Source organism: Anoplopoma fimbria, chromosome 20, assembly GCF_027596085.1.
Source record: "Anoplopoma fimbria isolate UVic2021 breed Golden Eagle Sablefish chromosome 20, Afim_UVic_2022, whole genome shotgun sequence".
Taxonomy (NCBI): Eukaryota; Metazoa; Chordata; class Actinopteri; order Perciformes; family Anoplopomatidae; genus Anoplopoma; species Anoplopoma fimbria.
The window spans coordinates 25745479-25763256 of NC_072468.1; the positions used below are offsets into that span (position 1 = coordinate 25745479).

Genomic DNA, 17778 nt, shown 5'->3' on the forward strand with positions numbered 1-17778 from the left:
CACTGTATTGTATAAGACCTGAAAATATACCACAATATCTCACGAAAAAGTTATTTTATTGACTTTTCATGCTTTTTTCTACAAATCTCCAGCAACACAAGCATGCAGAGCAGTGTTGAGGCAACATAACTAATTGCTCAGGTTTAGGAAATGATTGGTTTGGGTTTAAGTCACTAGGAGAAATGGTTTGAATCCAATGTGTTTGCTCATGGGCAGCTCTCAACCTGTATTGTTTTTTGCATCTATCACCCTCTTTCTATCAGCATGCAAGACATGTCTGCTCTTGCTAATGAAGCAGGTGCCTCAATTTCGTCAGCCACAAAAAATGAATGGATTTTTGAATAGATCGGTGCAGGTAGCATTCTCCTGCAGCAATTTTTCCACACAATGTCTAATTAGTGAGAAATCTAGGCCATTCTTTTGAGGCTTAGGAAATGTGACGAGGAGGGACGAGGCAAAAAAAACAAACACTTAAAACAACCACAATTTCTCTCAAATCAACCATAAAGTATGTGGATCAGCAATGAACGCAGTGCATGGATGTGTGGTTGATGTGCAGGTTGAACGTAAGCTGCAGAGTCAGAGTGAACACGAGGACAGCTTTTATAGGGTTAAGGCTCAACTGACGACCCCCTGTGTCTCCTGCCCATACTCTGTGCACTAATACCTGGTCTGAGGTCTGCTGGTCGGCAGTTTGATTAAACATATATTCATTTCTAAATGAGCACCATGAGAGATAGCTCAATGCTCTCGTGTTGCTCATTTAGAAACGGAGGGATTTGAGGCTTGATGTTTACTCTATCAAGCCTCAAGCTTTACTTCATTTATCTTCATCCAGACTCAGAGTATCATCTACAGGAGATGACTGTCGACTTTGCTTCCGTGTTGTGATTCCTGCTAAGCTGTGAGTGTGCTGTCTGCCATCTTCTGGAGATAATACACAAACTATGATGTATCCAAACTATGTAACTAAGTTACGTAATGGCCAGTTGTGAAAAATGATTTGAGTTTATGAGAAATCACTTTTTCCATCAGGTTGGGGTATGTCTGCTGGAGGCAGGAATCAAAGTTTTTGGACATTGAATGCTTCATCTTATTTTACATTTTTGACTCTGTGTCCAAATAATACTAGATTTTCTAACTGCAGAGCTCACTCTCTTTCTGTTGTATTACTGTAGTCAGTATTGTGATATTGGCTCCATCCAAGGTTGAGGTCATTTCTCTTTCCAGAGCAGCTCCTCCTTCACAAACGCTTGTTCAAATAAAGTCTCTAAAGCTCTCGCCTTCCATTTTGCCTTTGGCCCTCCAGCCTACATCAAGAGTGGAAGCTGTCCAAGTCAAATGCATGTATTTATAAAACAGTTCGGAAAGCACAACAGGGGCCACAACAAAAAAAACAGAATGCTCGAATTTCTTTTCCTTTTTCTGTATGTGTGCACTTGCAGATGAGTTGATGCATCCTTGAACCACATGAACAACGTTTTCTCCTTCTGTTTCCACAGACCAAGGGAAAGTTCTCAAAGTTCTTCACAGCAGCGAGGGCGTCTTCATCATATCTCAGTACTCTCTGTTCCACAACGAGGGCCCCGTTCTAAACATGGCCATCGACTCCCCAAAGGTATGAGGAATAACTTTTAGGGGTGATTTTTGATTTTAAGCGTTTTTTTCCGAATTAAAACAATTCAGTATCATTAAGAATTAACTTATTGAAAGGTAAAATGGTCAAATCTATCCGGCATCATTTTATCTTAATGCAAATTAGGTTCTTTTTTTAAGAGATTTTATCGATTGGATTTTTTTTCCAAGACAATTTTACAAACAAATATATGATGGATGAGGATGCTAAATCTTTCCATCTAGTCGCCAGTAAACATGTTGGCATTGTGCGTTTCTGCAAACCACAGGATACTTTTAATGTCGAAGGTTCTGAATCAAAAATATGTTTAATGAATACGTTTCATATCAGCCTCGTATCACACTTGCATAAAGAAAAGCACAATGCCACCTGTTTAACGTTTTGACAAGATCAAGCCAACGTAACTACCCGGATAAGTTAGGAAAATGATCACGGTTTGAGGTAAAATAATTACATAACGCAACAACCTATCACAAAAACGCTACTCGATAACAGCAGTAACAATATAAGTAGCGTAAATAAATTAAAAAAACACCCTTAGTGGACGTTCTTATGTAACATTACGTAACAAGCGTAACAGAAGGTTTACTTTTGGTTTCCCAGGAAACAAGCAGAGGTCACAGGAACAGTGAACGTCTCACCCACCCTTAGCCGACTTTCTTGCTTATTATGCTCGTTATTATACCACGCAGGTTTCAATAATATGTAGAAATTGCACGTGGCTTGATATATAGGAAGATACTCGTTTTGACAGACTGCAAAAATGTGCACATTCAGCTTTTTAGAAAATAAAAATGCTATTTGTTTCCATTTGTGATCAAAGCAGCCTTTTGAAAATCTTCCAAATCTTCGTGTCATAAAAAAGGTTTTACTGTCCCTTGTTGGTTTGAAAGCTGTTTCAGAGGCTCTGCTACTCTAAAAAGAAGAACAATTGGGGGAGAAAGTGTAATTACTGAGTCATAAAAACAGTTTTGAATAACACACTGCTCAACACTGTCTGATTTGTTCCAGTAATACCGGTGACTCAGTCTATTGCATCTTTTTCAGGGACACCTGTATGTCGGTACAGCGATGGAGGTCCAGAGGCTGCCGCTGGCTGACTGTGGTCGCTATGGCGACACATGCAGGGAGTGCATCCTCTCCCGTGATCCGTACTGCGGCTGGGACCGGGCCAGGAGGAAGTGCATCCCCATCCCGCCCGGATACAACGTCACCACCGGGTATGATCAGATGTGACGTCACTGCTGCAGAGCCGTCTTCTGTTTTTGCATGATCTACAGCTAAAACCTGCAACTATAGAAATAACACCTTATGTTCTGACTGATGATTATTGGCTGAAATTTCAGTGCAAAGAAAAACAAAAATGCACGTGTAACCGACTGTGCTTCGCTTGGTTAGTAAATTGCTTTTGGCTTTAATAAATCTTTTGTGTTTCCAATTTTAGGAGAGAATATTCAAATCAGTCATGTGCTGTAATAAGCCTCTGTTTCTTTCCTCTTTTGCCTTCCTGACATTGTTGAACGATTTGTCTGTGCATGTTTTAATTTGCGGGTAACACTGGGTTGATGTGGCCATTTGTGAGACTATTTAACACTTCTAATTTGTCCCCTCTATTGTTTTTTTTTTTTCCAACAGGACTCTCATTCAGAACCTGGACCATTCAAACTCCTCGGTTTGTGGGGAAGCTGCTGGTGAGCCCTTATCTGCACTCTCACACTCTCTCTGTGCATCTTAATTAAACCAAAACCTTTTTCTGAGCAGCTTCAGTAAAAAGATGATTATCATATAATTGAGGAGAGTCCAAAAACCGACAGGGAGAACCTTTCTCCTCTTCTTGCCCTGTTTTAAAGCTCAAAACCCAAATATAACCTTAACTAATCATGAAGATAACTCTCCTCTGTAGGGACGGATATCTGATTTTAACATTGTCTTTATATTCAGCTGTGTCAGTGATGCCACATGTCATGTGACAAGATCTATTTATTTCTACAGAAAAATAATAATAAATAAGACCATGAGAAGCTTGGTGTTTTTGTTTTTTTCAACAAAACATAACAAGTAAGGTAATCAACATATATCCTTGACAAAGACAGAAAGAAAAACATAATCAATAAATAACTGAAATAAAGATAAATAGATAAATAAAACATAAAACAAGCTAGGTGTTTTAATCTTTAACTGACATCTTGGAGCAAAGGAATTATACGAAACACAACTTGGTTTCACACAATATTCTTTTATCATATTAACTTTAATCTGTTCTAGAATATAAAAATCAATATACAATGTTTAGTTTTCACTGAATAACACAATTTACGACCAGAAGGACAGTCAATATTCACAGTTAGGATTATTTCTGGCATAAAAAAAAATCTAATTTCTTTGTCCCTACAGCTCTGAAGCAGCGTCGCACTTCCCCCAGAGAGGTGATGGTGCAGGCCAACACCTCCATCTTTCTCCCTTGCCCCGTGTGCTCCTTCCACGCCACCTACCGCTGGGAGAGAGACAACTATGTCAAGAACTATCCCTGCCTCTTCTCCGGGGACTTCTGCATCCTGGGCCCGACCATGGACACGCCCCTGAGGGAAGGCGTCTTCCGCTGCATGGCCACCGAGGATGGGTTCAAGGTGGAGGTCATCTCCTTCAGGCTGGTGAACGACGGCAGGCTGCTGGCCGCCTCGCTGGCCTCCACCTTGGGGCCGTCGCTCCTGCTCGCCGTGGGCACCCTGTGGCTCCATTAACCGCAGCTAACGCTAATGCTAACCCCTCATCCTTACCGGCTCCCAATGAGAGAAACACGAGGAGCCTCTGTTAGGAGGTTAGGGTTCGCAGAGCATCCAAGTACATGGTTGGGTTGGACGGTGACAATTCACCTTTTTCCACATCAATTTTTAGAGAAAGAGTGAATGAAACACAAAATTCTGTATATTTTTCTTAAATAAAGCAACATATCTGCAACTATCGTAATAAGATCAGAACTGGAATTTCAAACTAAAGTGACTACGAGTTGCTGACCATGATTCGACACGTCTTGAGAATTCGATCAACCATAATTAGGTGCTTTGCGAACCTTTCCTCTCTGACTCAAAACATATCGTATGAGTAGGGCAAAAACAAACACCAATACCAGGCCAATTCTTTTCACCATTCCTCTACTTATTTTTCAAAATTGACTTGACTGTGCTTATTTGTGAATATATAAACCTTTAATACCGCTCGTACATGTAATCATTCATCTTGTTAAACCTCATCGGTATAGCTCATTAGTACTTAGAAAATTGTCTGGTATTGAGATTTTAAAAAGCCTTAACACTTCGGGGACATAAACTCCTAAGCACAATTTTGCAGTCGAGGCAGAATACTGCGGCCTCGGTCGGACTTGGCGCTGTAATTAGTGCAGTCGTGTCCAACAACATCGCTGGGAGGAAGTGTCAGCTTTTTGACAGGAAGTAGGCAGATGGGCAAGAGCTCTTCCTGGAACATCACTGTGTCTCAGCACCTCCTCCTCAGACGAGGCAGTTTCTTGCATCTTTTTATCAGATGGTATCAGACGTCGTTATTACGCCTTGTTCACAGCTTTGTCCGTTGTTTTAATTTTAATTTTATTATTTTTAATATGCCATCGTCTTTCCTTCCTCCCCCCCAGAGCTTCAGAAACAAAATGCTTAACAGGATGTGGGAAAAAAACATCGCCTACAGCTCCGTTGGAATAAAATGAGCTTAATATTAGCACTACAGAGCGAACCGCAGGAGCGTCTTCAACCTAAAACCATTAAATAATTAAATTACACTATCAATCGACGTGTCAAATCTGGATCATTTCTGTTTGGTCACTTATTGTGGAGAGACGAGATTTCTTTTCCCAAGCATCCATTAGTTTTCAGGAAACAGAGCGGAGGGCGATCTGCTGCAAATGGCCTCCAATTCAACCCGACAATGCGTAAAGATGTGAACAAGGTGTTGCGCTATAGCAATTTCAATAAACACACACTTACATTATAATAAGGGCAGACGAAGCTAAATGAAAACCGCATCATTTAAGCTTGCATTTTATTTTTGCTTGGAGGAAAAAAAAAAAAAAAAAAAAAAAGGCTTGTACTTTAGATACGTGAAGTGTGTTCTGTATTTTACTGCTCTGCAGATGCTGATTTCTACCATTGCTGCCTATTTGTGTGACATTTTGTGTTGACTGTTTGGGTTCTCATGCCATAGTTAGAACGTGATACGTAACCATTGACCGCTTTGCCTCTTTCCCCAGGGACTTCGGTGCATAAAGACCAGAAACTGGTTATTTTTTTCTTTACTTTTGTTCCTCTATGCTGTGAAACAAAAAAGGGTTAACAGATTCTAACAAGATGCTTCAGTGATGAACGGCAGCAACCACAACCAGCGTGGAGAACAGTGGCTTTACCACCGCTCCACGTCGACAGCATCATCCTTTAACACAAATTCTATTAAGACCATTAACGCATATTAGAGCTGAATGTAGAAGGACATTAGTTGTGAATGTAGCTGGACTTCAACAGCACTGAAATGCCCCAAAAACAAACGCTAAACCTTATGAATACTGATCAGCTGCCTGAAGAAGCAGGAGATGAATTATGCAGCGGATTAGCATGTTCTCCAGAGCTTTGAGAATTATCATTCAGCAGTGTTACATGAATCTGGATGTGCCGAGCCTTCCACTGTGGCAGAGATGTCATTAATAGCCAATTAGACAATGGAGCTGACTCCTAAAGAATTTATTTTACACCGTCGGGCAAAGGAGCAGCGAGCATGTCCTCAGCTGTGAAAATGTCTAGTAGGTGTTGGCGTTTTTCACTCGGCTCGGTTGTGTGTTGCTGCTCTGGGGATCTGCTTGTTTCTGCACTGGCTTAGGCTACTGACGGTGCCAAGAAAAGAAACATTAAAAACAAAGCTACATTGAGATACCTCGTCCTCCCGACGCCTCTTGCAAAAATCCCCCGCTCCTTATACCTGACATAGTATTTTGTCCTGGATAAACTCAGAGCTTGTGCACAACATCGGTCTACTCCACAACCAAACTCACGAACCCCCGACATGCATATTAATCGTCTCTGTGTCTCTGTGTCGGTGGTAAATCAACATCAGCCTCAGGCCAAATGCTGGTAAACATTTAGTGGAGGCTGCTGGCGACGCTGTCAGAGACCTTTGGCAGGAAAACTATCTCAACATACACAGATGGTTTTAACCCTCTTTATACTGTAAATGCTGTGTATGTTTTGTGATTAGACTCAGAAAGCTGTTATCACATGCCGATGAGAGAGGAGAAGCCCATCCAATGAGGCAATTAAACCATTAGCCCCCTGTGTCCAAAATCCATCCTATCAACCAATACTCATTGACAGACATCTTTGGGTTATTTTATGTTTCTGCAGAACATGAGATACGTTAAATGTTGATGTTTCTGAACCAAAAATACGTTTCATGAATGTTTCAGCCTCGTCTCACACTTGCAGAATGTGTTTAATGTTGTAAAAGGCTCGGCTTGGTTGAGGTTAGAAAAAACATCATGGTTTGTGTTAAAATCAACAATAACGTAATGTAACAACAAAATGTAACGCTCCAACTGTGACAACGTACAAATCCTACATAAATAGCAAACACCATGAGTGGAATTTCACATGTAACGTTACGTATCAAGCATTAAGTCAACGTCTACTTTTGATTTTGTAAGGGACACAAACAGCTGACTCATAGAGGATAGATATTTTGATATAGTTTTGCTGTTCTTAACCGCAGCCCTCATTTATTTCAATTCATCAATACTTTTCTTTGTTTTACGATTCTTCGGTGGTAATTTTTTGGACAAAGTATTCCTTTAACCAAGTTAAAGTTGCCTAAATTGTTTCTGTGGTACGACGTCTATAGAGTGGATTTGGGACACAGGGTTTGTTTTCTCACCAGAGGAGATAACCTTGAGTTTAAATGAGGTCAGATAGTTGTTGCTGTGCAGAGCAGATTATATTTTTCCTCTTCATGAGGAGCAGCGCTGCTCCTCAGGCCGGTGAAATCAGGCTTTCATCACTCAGCACGTCACCCAGTCATCCTCAAGGCTTTGCTTTAATACCAACACTTGGAATTAAGATCTATAGCATTTATACAAACTCTCCAAATCTCCTCTACGTTCAAGTCCTTGCTTTGATTTGGATATTCACACGGCTGCTTTATCGAAGTATTCAGTTATCACTCACTCACATCCGTCATGGTCAGCCGGTCCGATAAACGCCCATCTCCTTCAAAGCAAGCTCTTGATTTGCCTTCAGGAAACCGATTTAATGGATCGCGCTATCAGCTGTAAGCGAATCAACGTCGAGTGAAGCGGGTCGCTGTTTTTGTTTGCTCTGGGGGTTTTTTGAGTCTCAAGTACTGTACATGATGTGTGCCCACGGTTCTGTGTCTGGATATATCTAAGTTTAAAAGTAACATGCCAAACTCTATTATTAAAAAAAAAAGAAAGAGATTTATATTGGTTCCATGCCAGTCTAATGCCATCTCATAACATGTATTTTTAAAGAAACAGATATCTATAGTGCAATAGATATTCATGTAACAAACCCATGTTGACATGTGTTTCCCTGAACATGTGCGGTGAAAATTAATAAAATATAAGTATAAAGAAATGATTTACTGTGTTTATTTGAAAGAACTAGGAAACTGAATCATTGAATTTAGCTTTAAATTATATTAATTAACCCATTAATGATGATGTAATCAGTGTATTGAATGGGTTTTTAAGAGGATAATTAATGGATTGTACTTTTTACAAACTTGTTAAGTTATTAATTTATTGTTAAGGGGTTATCCACCTTTTTAAAACAATGAATCTATGCAGAAAACCCTAGGCAACCATTAATGCAATCAAATCCATAATTGTATTTATTTATTCATCCCATACTTGACCTGGGCTAAACCGATTTAATACTTGAATAATGAACAAGAATCTCAAAATATCAATTTACACTAATGTTTAAATTAAAATCGATTTAATTGGTTAGTTAAGAGCTTTTGAAATTGAAATGTTCCTAAGGGGTTTTAGTCACCTTTTCAGATTACAGTTGTTGTAAATGATAAAAAGGTGCATGTAGACTTTCCCACAGGCAGAATATTGTGAAAATCTGCTTCACAAAATGGTTGACACGCAGTTTGAGGTTCCTGTCAAGACAAACAGGTTGTATCATCACCATCTGCTGGCCAATATTTGGTGTATTGGCAAAATATGTAAAAGGATATGCAGCCTTTTCGGCATTTAAAATCCACTGGCATGAGTCATAAGTCCAGCCTCTACTCGTTATTCTTAAATCCTTAAACTGATTTGGTTGTAGCCATCTGCTGCCTGATATATGGGCTGCAACCAGAAATCCACTCCATGTTCCAATAATCGGAAATGATGTTACACGAGCCAGCAGGCTACATGCTCGGAGAAAACTGTCTCTCTCTGATTGATGAATGTTTCAAAGCTGAAATATCCAATTATGTTAATTGAAAAGTATTGAGTCGGACTATTGAGTGAGCTGAAAGCACCACAAGTCCAGAGTATTTAGGAACCTGATTACAGGAGGATGACATTTCATACTACAGTGTTTGTTGTCCCAAAGCACCTTATTGTAGCTTCTATAATGATATACACCAGCTTTTTAACAACCACGAGTCAATCACCTCATAGAGAATTAGACCAGTGTGGGCTTTGGCCACTGGCCTTGTTGACTTTTTTCTTTTTTCGGTATTACACAAGACACTAACAGCGGTCTCCTGGGTGAAGGTACTGTGCTTTTTGTCCCAATCGCCCAAAGCGAACCCATCCTTACGTAGACTCTACGTCACCCTTCCTGACTCACAAGTATGCAATTGTGCGTTACCATAGAAGAAGTGGACATAGGCACTGTGACGCCACCCATTGGTTTGTGAACTGCCATTTTGAAGCCTCGAGTATGGCATTTTGTGCCGCCATCTTGGTTTTTTGCAACCAAGAGTGACGAGAGATGGTGGAGTTACGTACAATCAAACTCTGAATGAGACATTTTTAGGCCACCAAAATTTTACAATTACTTTCATGAACTGAAAACACACTGTGAAAGGGTTAAAGGAATAAGACAAAAACAAGGACAGCTTCCAGACTGGTCAACACTGTGGTAGCGACCTGTCAATCAGTCTGTAGCCCCGCCCTAAAGCATCCCCTGCTTTATGGTCTGTTTGACTCTAAATGGAGCATCATTTACTAAATGAACATCATGCTGTATTGAAGAAGACTTGAAACTAGAGATTGAGACCATAAACTCATGTTTACAATGTTTACTGAGGGAATAAATCAAGAGAGAAGTAGAGTCATTTTCTCATAGACTTCTATACAACCAGAGGAGTCGCCCCCTGATGGTCAGTGGAGAGAATGCAAGTATAAGGCCCTTGGGCAATGGCTTCACTTTGGATAACCAAAGGTTGCCGCCTGCTTTAAACCAATCTGAATCTAGTAAATAAGGGTTTAAATTTTTAAAAGAAGATAACAAAATAACATAATAAACATGGTTTTGTTAGGAGTATGAGCAGCAATAAAAAGAAAGCAGTGGAAAAAGCCGTGATCTAAGATATATTTCAGTAATAAAATTAAATATGGAAATAGAATGCTGAGCTATTCATTTTTCCAGCTGTAAAATATTGATTCAAATTACGATTTTCAACCTCAACCATATGTCAGCTGTTCTGAAGCTAACTCAGTGTTTAATCAACAACTTTTGCCAGCTAGATAGTTTCGTGTTTTGAGAAATATGTTTATTTTCTTGCCTCCCAAGAGTGAGATGAGAAGACCCTCTATAAAAACAGCCTGTTGCACAAGTCAATCAATTCCTTGAGTTTTTCTACTCAAGAACAAAGCCTTGTTTTTATGAAAGAGCCTGAGTAGGAGTCTCTATCTCACTCTGCAAGCTCACTGTTTCCAAACAAATCAACTCTATTCATATTCTCTGGCTGAAATAAACAGAAGCCATTTAATATAAACCCTCCTTTCTTTGTCAATTGGTTTGGCACATCCATTCTGCAGTTATCAGAAGCAGACACTCACAAACAGTGAAGAAGTTTGCATGTCAATCTTCTCAGTGGCGGAAACACAAGACACAAGCCCATGCCCAGAAAATAAATGAATCCATATATAATATTATAATTGTTTCCAGGTGTCATGTCTCTCAAAACAAAAAGGTAATCTACCTGAGAAAAACACTGTTGTATTGTGGGAAAGGCTTTGTTCACCCACATAATAATAATAACTCACCATTTTATATATATTTTTAATTTTGAAGCTGATTTAATGATCAATAATGAAAATGTGTCTGTAGCTCACACAAAGAAAAATATTATAATTCTTGTTTTTTTTTATTAAAAAGTGTTTTCACCAAAAATAGGGTGGGTTCAAAACAGAAACAGTCAGACTTCTGAGAAGGAAGAGAATCTTTCTGACACATTCTTGAGTAACACACACACACACACACACACACACACACACACACACACACACACACACACACACACACACACACACACACACATGAAAGGATGCAAGAGAGAGAGAGAGAGAGAGAGAGAATAACCATGGTATAACAGTTGCCAAACATAACTCATCCAGTGTTGAGTCACTTCCCACTTAGCGTCTGACTTTTTCACAGTAGATATGAACCAGTGCTGTGTGTTAAACTGGCAGTCGAGCCTGACCGCCCATCTCGAGGTGAGTTGAGTTTTTTTTACTCTCATGTCTGTTTCAAACTTGTTGTTTTTACTCTTAAAATACAAATTATTCTCGTCAAGTTTGTTGTAGTATTCTCTTCCGTGTATTCTCTTCAGGGGATTTTCAAACAAACATCACATCACACATACATCTTGTCAAATGTTAAGTTCTGAATTTTGTTTTTCATATTTAACGATGATAAAGCGCTGACACTGTGTAAACAGAGATGTCAGACACTTTTTTCTGGTTCATATCAAGGATAAGCCAACACATTCTCACTCCCACTTTAAACTAAGACTCATAGTATTTTTTCACAATAAATATTTATGAACACAGGAAACGTACATTTTCCTGCATTGTGCATTGTGTCTTTTTCAAAATACTTTTTGTTTTAATTAGTATATAGGTTTACTTACACAAAAAATGATTTGGTTAAGTTTCGACAATAAAAGTATTTAGGCTTAAGAAAACATTTGGGTTAAAATTAAATGTGTAAAATTAGTAGGATTGTTTAGTATCTCGCATTAATTTGGCCATATACTTTTTTTTAAACAAAACTGATCCAACGCGACCCGTCCCATCTGCTCTTCACAGACTATCTCACGATTCATTTTATTTTCTACGTTTTTGTCTGATAAAAAAAGAAATATATATATATATAATATATATTTTTTTTTAAATAGCAAAACGTTAAAAGCAACATAAAAACACAAAAGAAACCACAGATTACAAAACCAACCAGAAAACTGCATTGATAGCATTTAGAATATTCATTCATTGTCAGGAGAAGTACATGCATCGCTCAAACTTTTTCTTGATCCTGTTTTTAATTTTGAAGCTGATTTAATGATCAATAATGAAAATGTGTCTGTAGCTCACACAAAGAAAAAATATTATAATTCTTTTTTTTTTTTTTTATTAAAAAGTGATTCACCAAAAATAGGGTGGGTTCAAAACAGAAATAGTCAGACTTCTGAGAAGGAAGAGAATCTTTCTGACACATTCTTGAGTAACACACACACACACACACACACACACACACACACACACACACACACACACACACACACACACACACACACACACACATATGAAAGGATGCAAGAGAGAGAGAGAGAGAGAGAGAGAGAGAGAGAATAACCATGGTATAACAGTTGCCAAACGTAACTCATCCAGTGTTGAGTCACTTCCCACTTAGCGTCTGACTTTTTTACAGTAGATATGAACCAGTGCTGTGTGTTAAACTGGCAGTCGAGCCTGACCGCCCATCTCGTGGTGAGTTGAGTTTTTTTTATCTAGGACACAGCTGTCCTAGATTAAAAGAGTATGTCACCATCACCACTGAAGGAATGTAACCATGTACATTTATTATTTTTTTTTATTTGAGGTACTTGAACTTTACTTATTTTACATTCTACTTTTACTTCACTACATTTCAGAGTGAAATATTGTTAATTTAACTTAACACTACAATTAGCCGGCAGTAGTAGCTGTTAATTTACAAATTCATGTTTGTTCAGAAAAAACATAGTAAGAGCTTGTAAAATATGTTTTAGCATAAATTAGTACTACAATTCATACAAGTACTGCTAAAATGATTCGTCAATTGACAGAAAATTAAGATGCCATGTTTCTGCATTGAGTACTTTTAGTTTTAAAACTTTTACTTTTACTGGATATACTTACATCATTTTACTTAAACATGATGTATCAAAGTATTTTACTGTGTGATTTATGTACTTTTACTTTGTAATATCAGTAAAGGATCTGATTACTTCCATCACAAACCATCACAGGCTTCACCTCTTTGCTGATGACTCTGTTTAATACATATGATACAACATTCCTACAAAAATAACCAGAGGACATTTTTACCATCACAGACTTGTCTTACTTGTCTGTCTGACAAGAAGAGCAGAAAATGGAAGTTTAGAGGTTCTGAAGAAAGATTATCTGAATATTTTCATTACAGGCTTGGCAAGTTATTAGTGAAAGACTTCCTGAAATCTGAAAACTTCCCAGTTCAACCGCAGTCGTCACAAAGCAGCTCCACTGGAGAGAATGTGGTTTTACAGACATCAATTTGTGTGAAATCCACGAACCAGTAAATATAAAGAGTGATGAATTCTGCTAAGGGTGGAGCTTGGGGATGGAAGGGTGAATCCAAAATCACAGGAAACCGCTGTTTATGTGAAGTTGATGTTAATGTTTTTCTCCGCTAGCTTCTGTGGTTATTTTATCCCAAATGTTGACTTATTTGCGTCATTTCCCCATCACCTTCTCCAAATATTACATTCTATTTAGTATAAATTGTTGGGTTGGGTCTTATGATGGGATTTGTTATTAAAAATAGAAACAAACTAACACCAGTTTTATCTTTTAAGATATTCATCTCCTCACCTGTAGAGCTCCAAAGGTAAATTGGCTCATTTCAGGCAGTTTAGTGCAGCTGATCAGGTCTGAAGCCCTTTCTTCTACAACACTGTGGGGGATGGAATTAGACATGCTCTTGGTGGGATAAACACATTTTAGATGTAGTTAAATAAGCTGTGGGTTTTATTGAGAGTGAGCAGAAGTTAAGGCCCAGGATGTCTTTTAAGGGATTTGTTTGTTTGTACACCGCTGATGTTTTCCCTTCTTAGATATTTTTTAAAACTATTTATTGTTGCCCCGTGCCATTTATCTCAGTGCTTTACTACTTCTATTTCTGTTTTGACTTCGGTCATTTAAAAGGTCATGTTAAACCCTCTAATGGCAAATAAGCTTTCAAACCTTCCCTTTGTATCTTGCAGTTCCTAGAGTATTGCAATGCAGCCTTTACCACATGTTTGAGAGCTGTCCTAGTCACAAACATACTGTTATTGCAGCTTGCTTGAAGTGAAACCCAAACTACCATTTTGAGTTTGCCAGTTAAGTATTTTCTGGACCACTTGAATTTGAAACCAACTGCCTGTTAGTCTGACATGGTTTGATATAATAACTTAGCCATAAAAAATGCAGGTGCTTGGCTCCACTTGTTCTGGTATTAGTCATTAACTGACCATGTTACACAACACAGAGCTCGGGACAATAGCATTCAGGTGGAGTCAACTCACACACAATGCACATTGTTATGTACTGGGCATTGTTCTCTTTTGGAGGCTTTACTGGATGAAATTCATATTTTTGTGAATTAAAGACCTTTAAGTTTTCCCAATGAGACAACCCTCTTTTTTATTTTGAAGCCTTAGCACTTCTGTAATTGAGTAAATGCATCACAATTAAGCGCCTTTTTTCTCTTTTTTATCTGTGAAACTGCACTCGTAAGTAGATTTTAACAAAATGCTACGAACAATTGAAACATTATGTTGAAAAGAATATCATATTAAGCTTTCTCACGTTGGGTATTTTTACTTGCCATAGCAGGAATTGCCCAGGTGAAACTAAAACATTCTTTTTGTTCCATGACTTTTCAAGGACATTTTCAGATATCTTGTTGGTATAACTGACAGGGATCGTGCCATACACGAATATGTTCCTGTCTGTGGAAGTCTGATTTATTGGTTTGACCCTGGCCTCCCATTCAATATTAACTAACTCTCTAAACAAAGCCCAACACACATTTGAAAGCTTTGCTCCAGGCTAGATTTGAATCACATACCTTAAACCTTTGCAAGCAAAACAAACTAGTAACACTTTGGCTAAAAGAAAAACATGCAAACCAACGTGACATTATTCAATTGCTTAAAACAATTTGGACATTAAGAGACCTCATGTAGTGTCATTCATCCTGCATGTGCTACCATGTGACTTGACGTGGGGGGGTGTTCACGGCGTTTCCACAAAATAACCAAGAATAGCCATTTGAAAAGATTGGGGTTGGCTCGGTATTGACAATTTTTCATTGACTCTACTTTCAAAAAATAGTAATTCCAATAAAAACTGTTGACATCCTATCATGAAGTTTATCCAGACTAATGGGATCATTAGTCAGAAATGGGTGTATTTTTATATCATCACATAAAGGGGGCAGCAGAAATCTCAGAGAAGGCCAAATCAAAACCTGGACAAAAACAACAAACACCAACAACTGTATCTGTATGGTCAAATACCACCAGATGTGAGTGGGAATATGGTTTTGGAAAGGAAAAGGTCACTTGATATGTGACGACATGAACAACCCAAGCAGTGTTTGTCACTGTGGAAGAAGAACATGATGACATGGGAGCTAGATGTTCACATCTCGAGTACTCGTGCAGCTGTGTTTGTGCGTAACACGTAAACATGGCGCATCATCAAACCATCATCAAACCATCAGATGAACATGTCGTTTAGAGGCAGTGAGCAAAGTGCCGCCAACACACGTCAATGAAGGAGCTGTTTGCCACAGACTATTGACTGCTGGGTAAATGTCACACAGTAATAGAGCTCTGGGCTCACTGGATTACGCCATCCATGGCACATCAGAGATATATCATAGTTTAATCAATTTTAGAGCCATTTATTGATTCTTTCGTAGCCTGGTTGCTAATTTAATGCAGAGCTACCACCTCACAAGTGCAGCATTTGTTGCATTGGGTTACTATGGACCACATAGTGCAACAATACAGTACTAGAGTGTGACTGCATGCAGAAACACTTTTATCCTCCTGTGAGCTTGAATACAGTAAAGTAATTACATATGTTAAAGCTAGAAGAGGATTATTGTTGTTTCTTTTATTTGCCCATATGTTAGCCAGACATCGCGATAAGTTCAGTAAGGACCAGATCATCAAAGAAAACTTTCTTTTTCCAGAAATACATTTTTGGCACAGTGGACCTGGAGAGCAGTAAAGTACTGCGCCTCGTATGAGATTTGCCAATTGGATGCATAGAAGGGAAATAAGCTTCCTTTGTGGGGTGTTTGAACTACCGCTATGCTCAATTTCTAGGAAAATTTAGCTAATGTTTAGGTTTAAATATCCAATACAACAAAATCAATATGAAATACTTGCATACGACACAACCCATAACTACGATGACATTAGGACGTCTAAAATTCAGTTAAAGTTGAACTTAAAGGGGAAACTCCACCAATTGTACACAGCTGTCTGAACTCTGACTCGAGTGACATCACTTAGTTGGTTTTATTCTTACCTCACTGACAGAACCCACTCGGTCACCATAGGTAATTACTCATCTTCTACTTCTCACATTACCTGTGGTGTTCCGTAAGGTTCTATTTTAGGTCCAATTTTATTTTCCATATACATGCTCCCCCTCGGTCAAATCATCAAACGTCATAATGTCTCTTTTCATTGCTACGCAGACGACACACAGATATACCTTCCACTGAAACCCGACGACCCAAGAAGCCTAGCTGCTATTATGGACTGTCTTAAGGATATCAACTGTTGGATGGCTCAAAACTTTCTTCAACTAAATAATTCGAAATCTGAGATCATTTTATTTAGTCTCCCAAACCCCATCACTCCTATTGTAAATGCACTTGGTCCTCTGTCTTTAAATATAAAATTCACAGCAAGGAACTTAGGAGTTCTATTTGATTCCGACCTCACTTTCAGACCACACATCACAAAAGTAGTCCAGTCCTGTTTCCTCCAAATCAGAACCATTTCCAAAATAAAACCTATCCTCACTCCCCCAGACCTGGAAAAAATCATACATGCATTTGTGTTTTCAAGACTGGACTACTGTAACTCCCTCCTCTCTGGCATTAACCACAAGTCACTCTCTCGCCTCCAACTGGTTCAGAACTCCGCAGCGAGGCTTCTTACTGGTTGTAACAGACGACATCACATCACCCCGATCCTGGCTTCTCTTCACTGGCTCCCTGCTCGTTTTAGAATTGATTTTAAGATTTTGCTGATCACTTTTAAAGCACGTCTGGGTCTGGCCCCGACATACATAGGAGAAATGTTGACCCCGTATGAGCCAGCTCGCAGCCTTAGATCCTCAGGTGGGGCCCTTCTGGCTGTTCCAAAGTCGAAACTGAAAACCAAAGGCGACCGTGCTTTTGCCATAAGGGCCCCTCGGCTCTGGAATGACCTGCCGGAGGAGATAAGGCTTCAGAATCAGTAATCTCTTTTAAATCACTTCTTAAAACACATTTTTATAGATTGGCTTTTATGTGATGTCGTCGTTTTATTGGTTCATTTTCATTTGGTCTTGGTATTTTATCTTATATTTGTTTACTATATTTTACCATTATCACTTGATTTTATTTATTTCATTATTTTATTATTTTATTTATTTTGTTTGTTTATTTGTTTATTTGATTGTCACTTGTCTTGCTGGCTGGTCTGTCAAAGCACTTTGTAAACCTTGTTTTTAAAAGGTGCTATATAAATAAAGTTATTATTATTATTACTTGAGGCACTTTATCAGAGTGAAGTTGTGTCGTTAGAAGGAAGTGAGCTCAGACTTCTCG

The 17778-nt window shown here is 38.7% G+C and overlaps 1 protein-coding gene across 1 annotated transcript in view; it reads left to right on the forward strand.

The window, feature by feature from the left end:
- The window catches only part of si:ch211-113g11.6 (uncharacterized protein LOC559008 homolog), a 45170-nt gene extending 40793 nt beyond the window's left edge, over nt 1–4377 (forward strand). Inside the window, exons 11-14 of the mRNA XM_054621029.1 lie at nt 1503–1618; nt 2684–2856; nt 3272–3327; nt 4031–4377. Coding sequence (XP_054477004.1) covers nt 1503–1618; nt 2684–2856; nt 3272–3327; nt 4031–4377 — 692 coding nt within the window. The remainder of the gene's footprint in view (nt 1–1502; nt 1619–2683; nt 2857–3271; nt 3328–4030) is intronic.
- Nucleotides 4378–17778: the final 13401 nt, after the last annotated feature.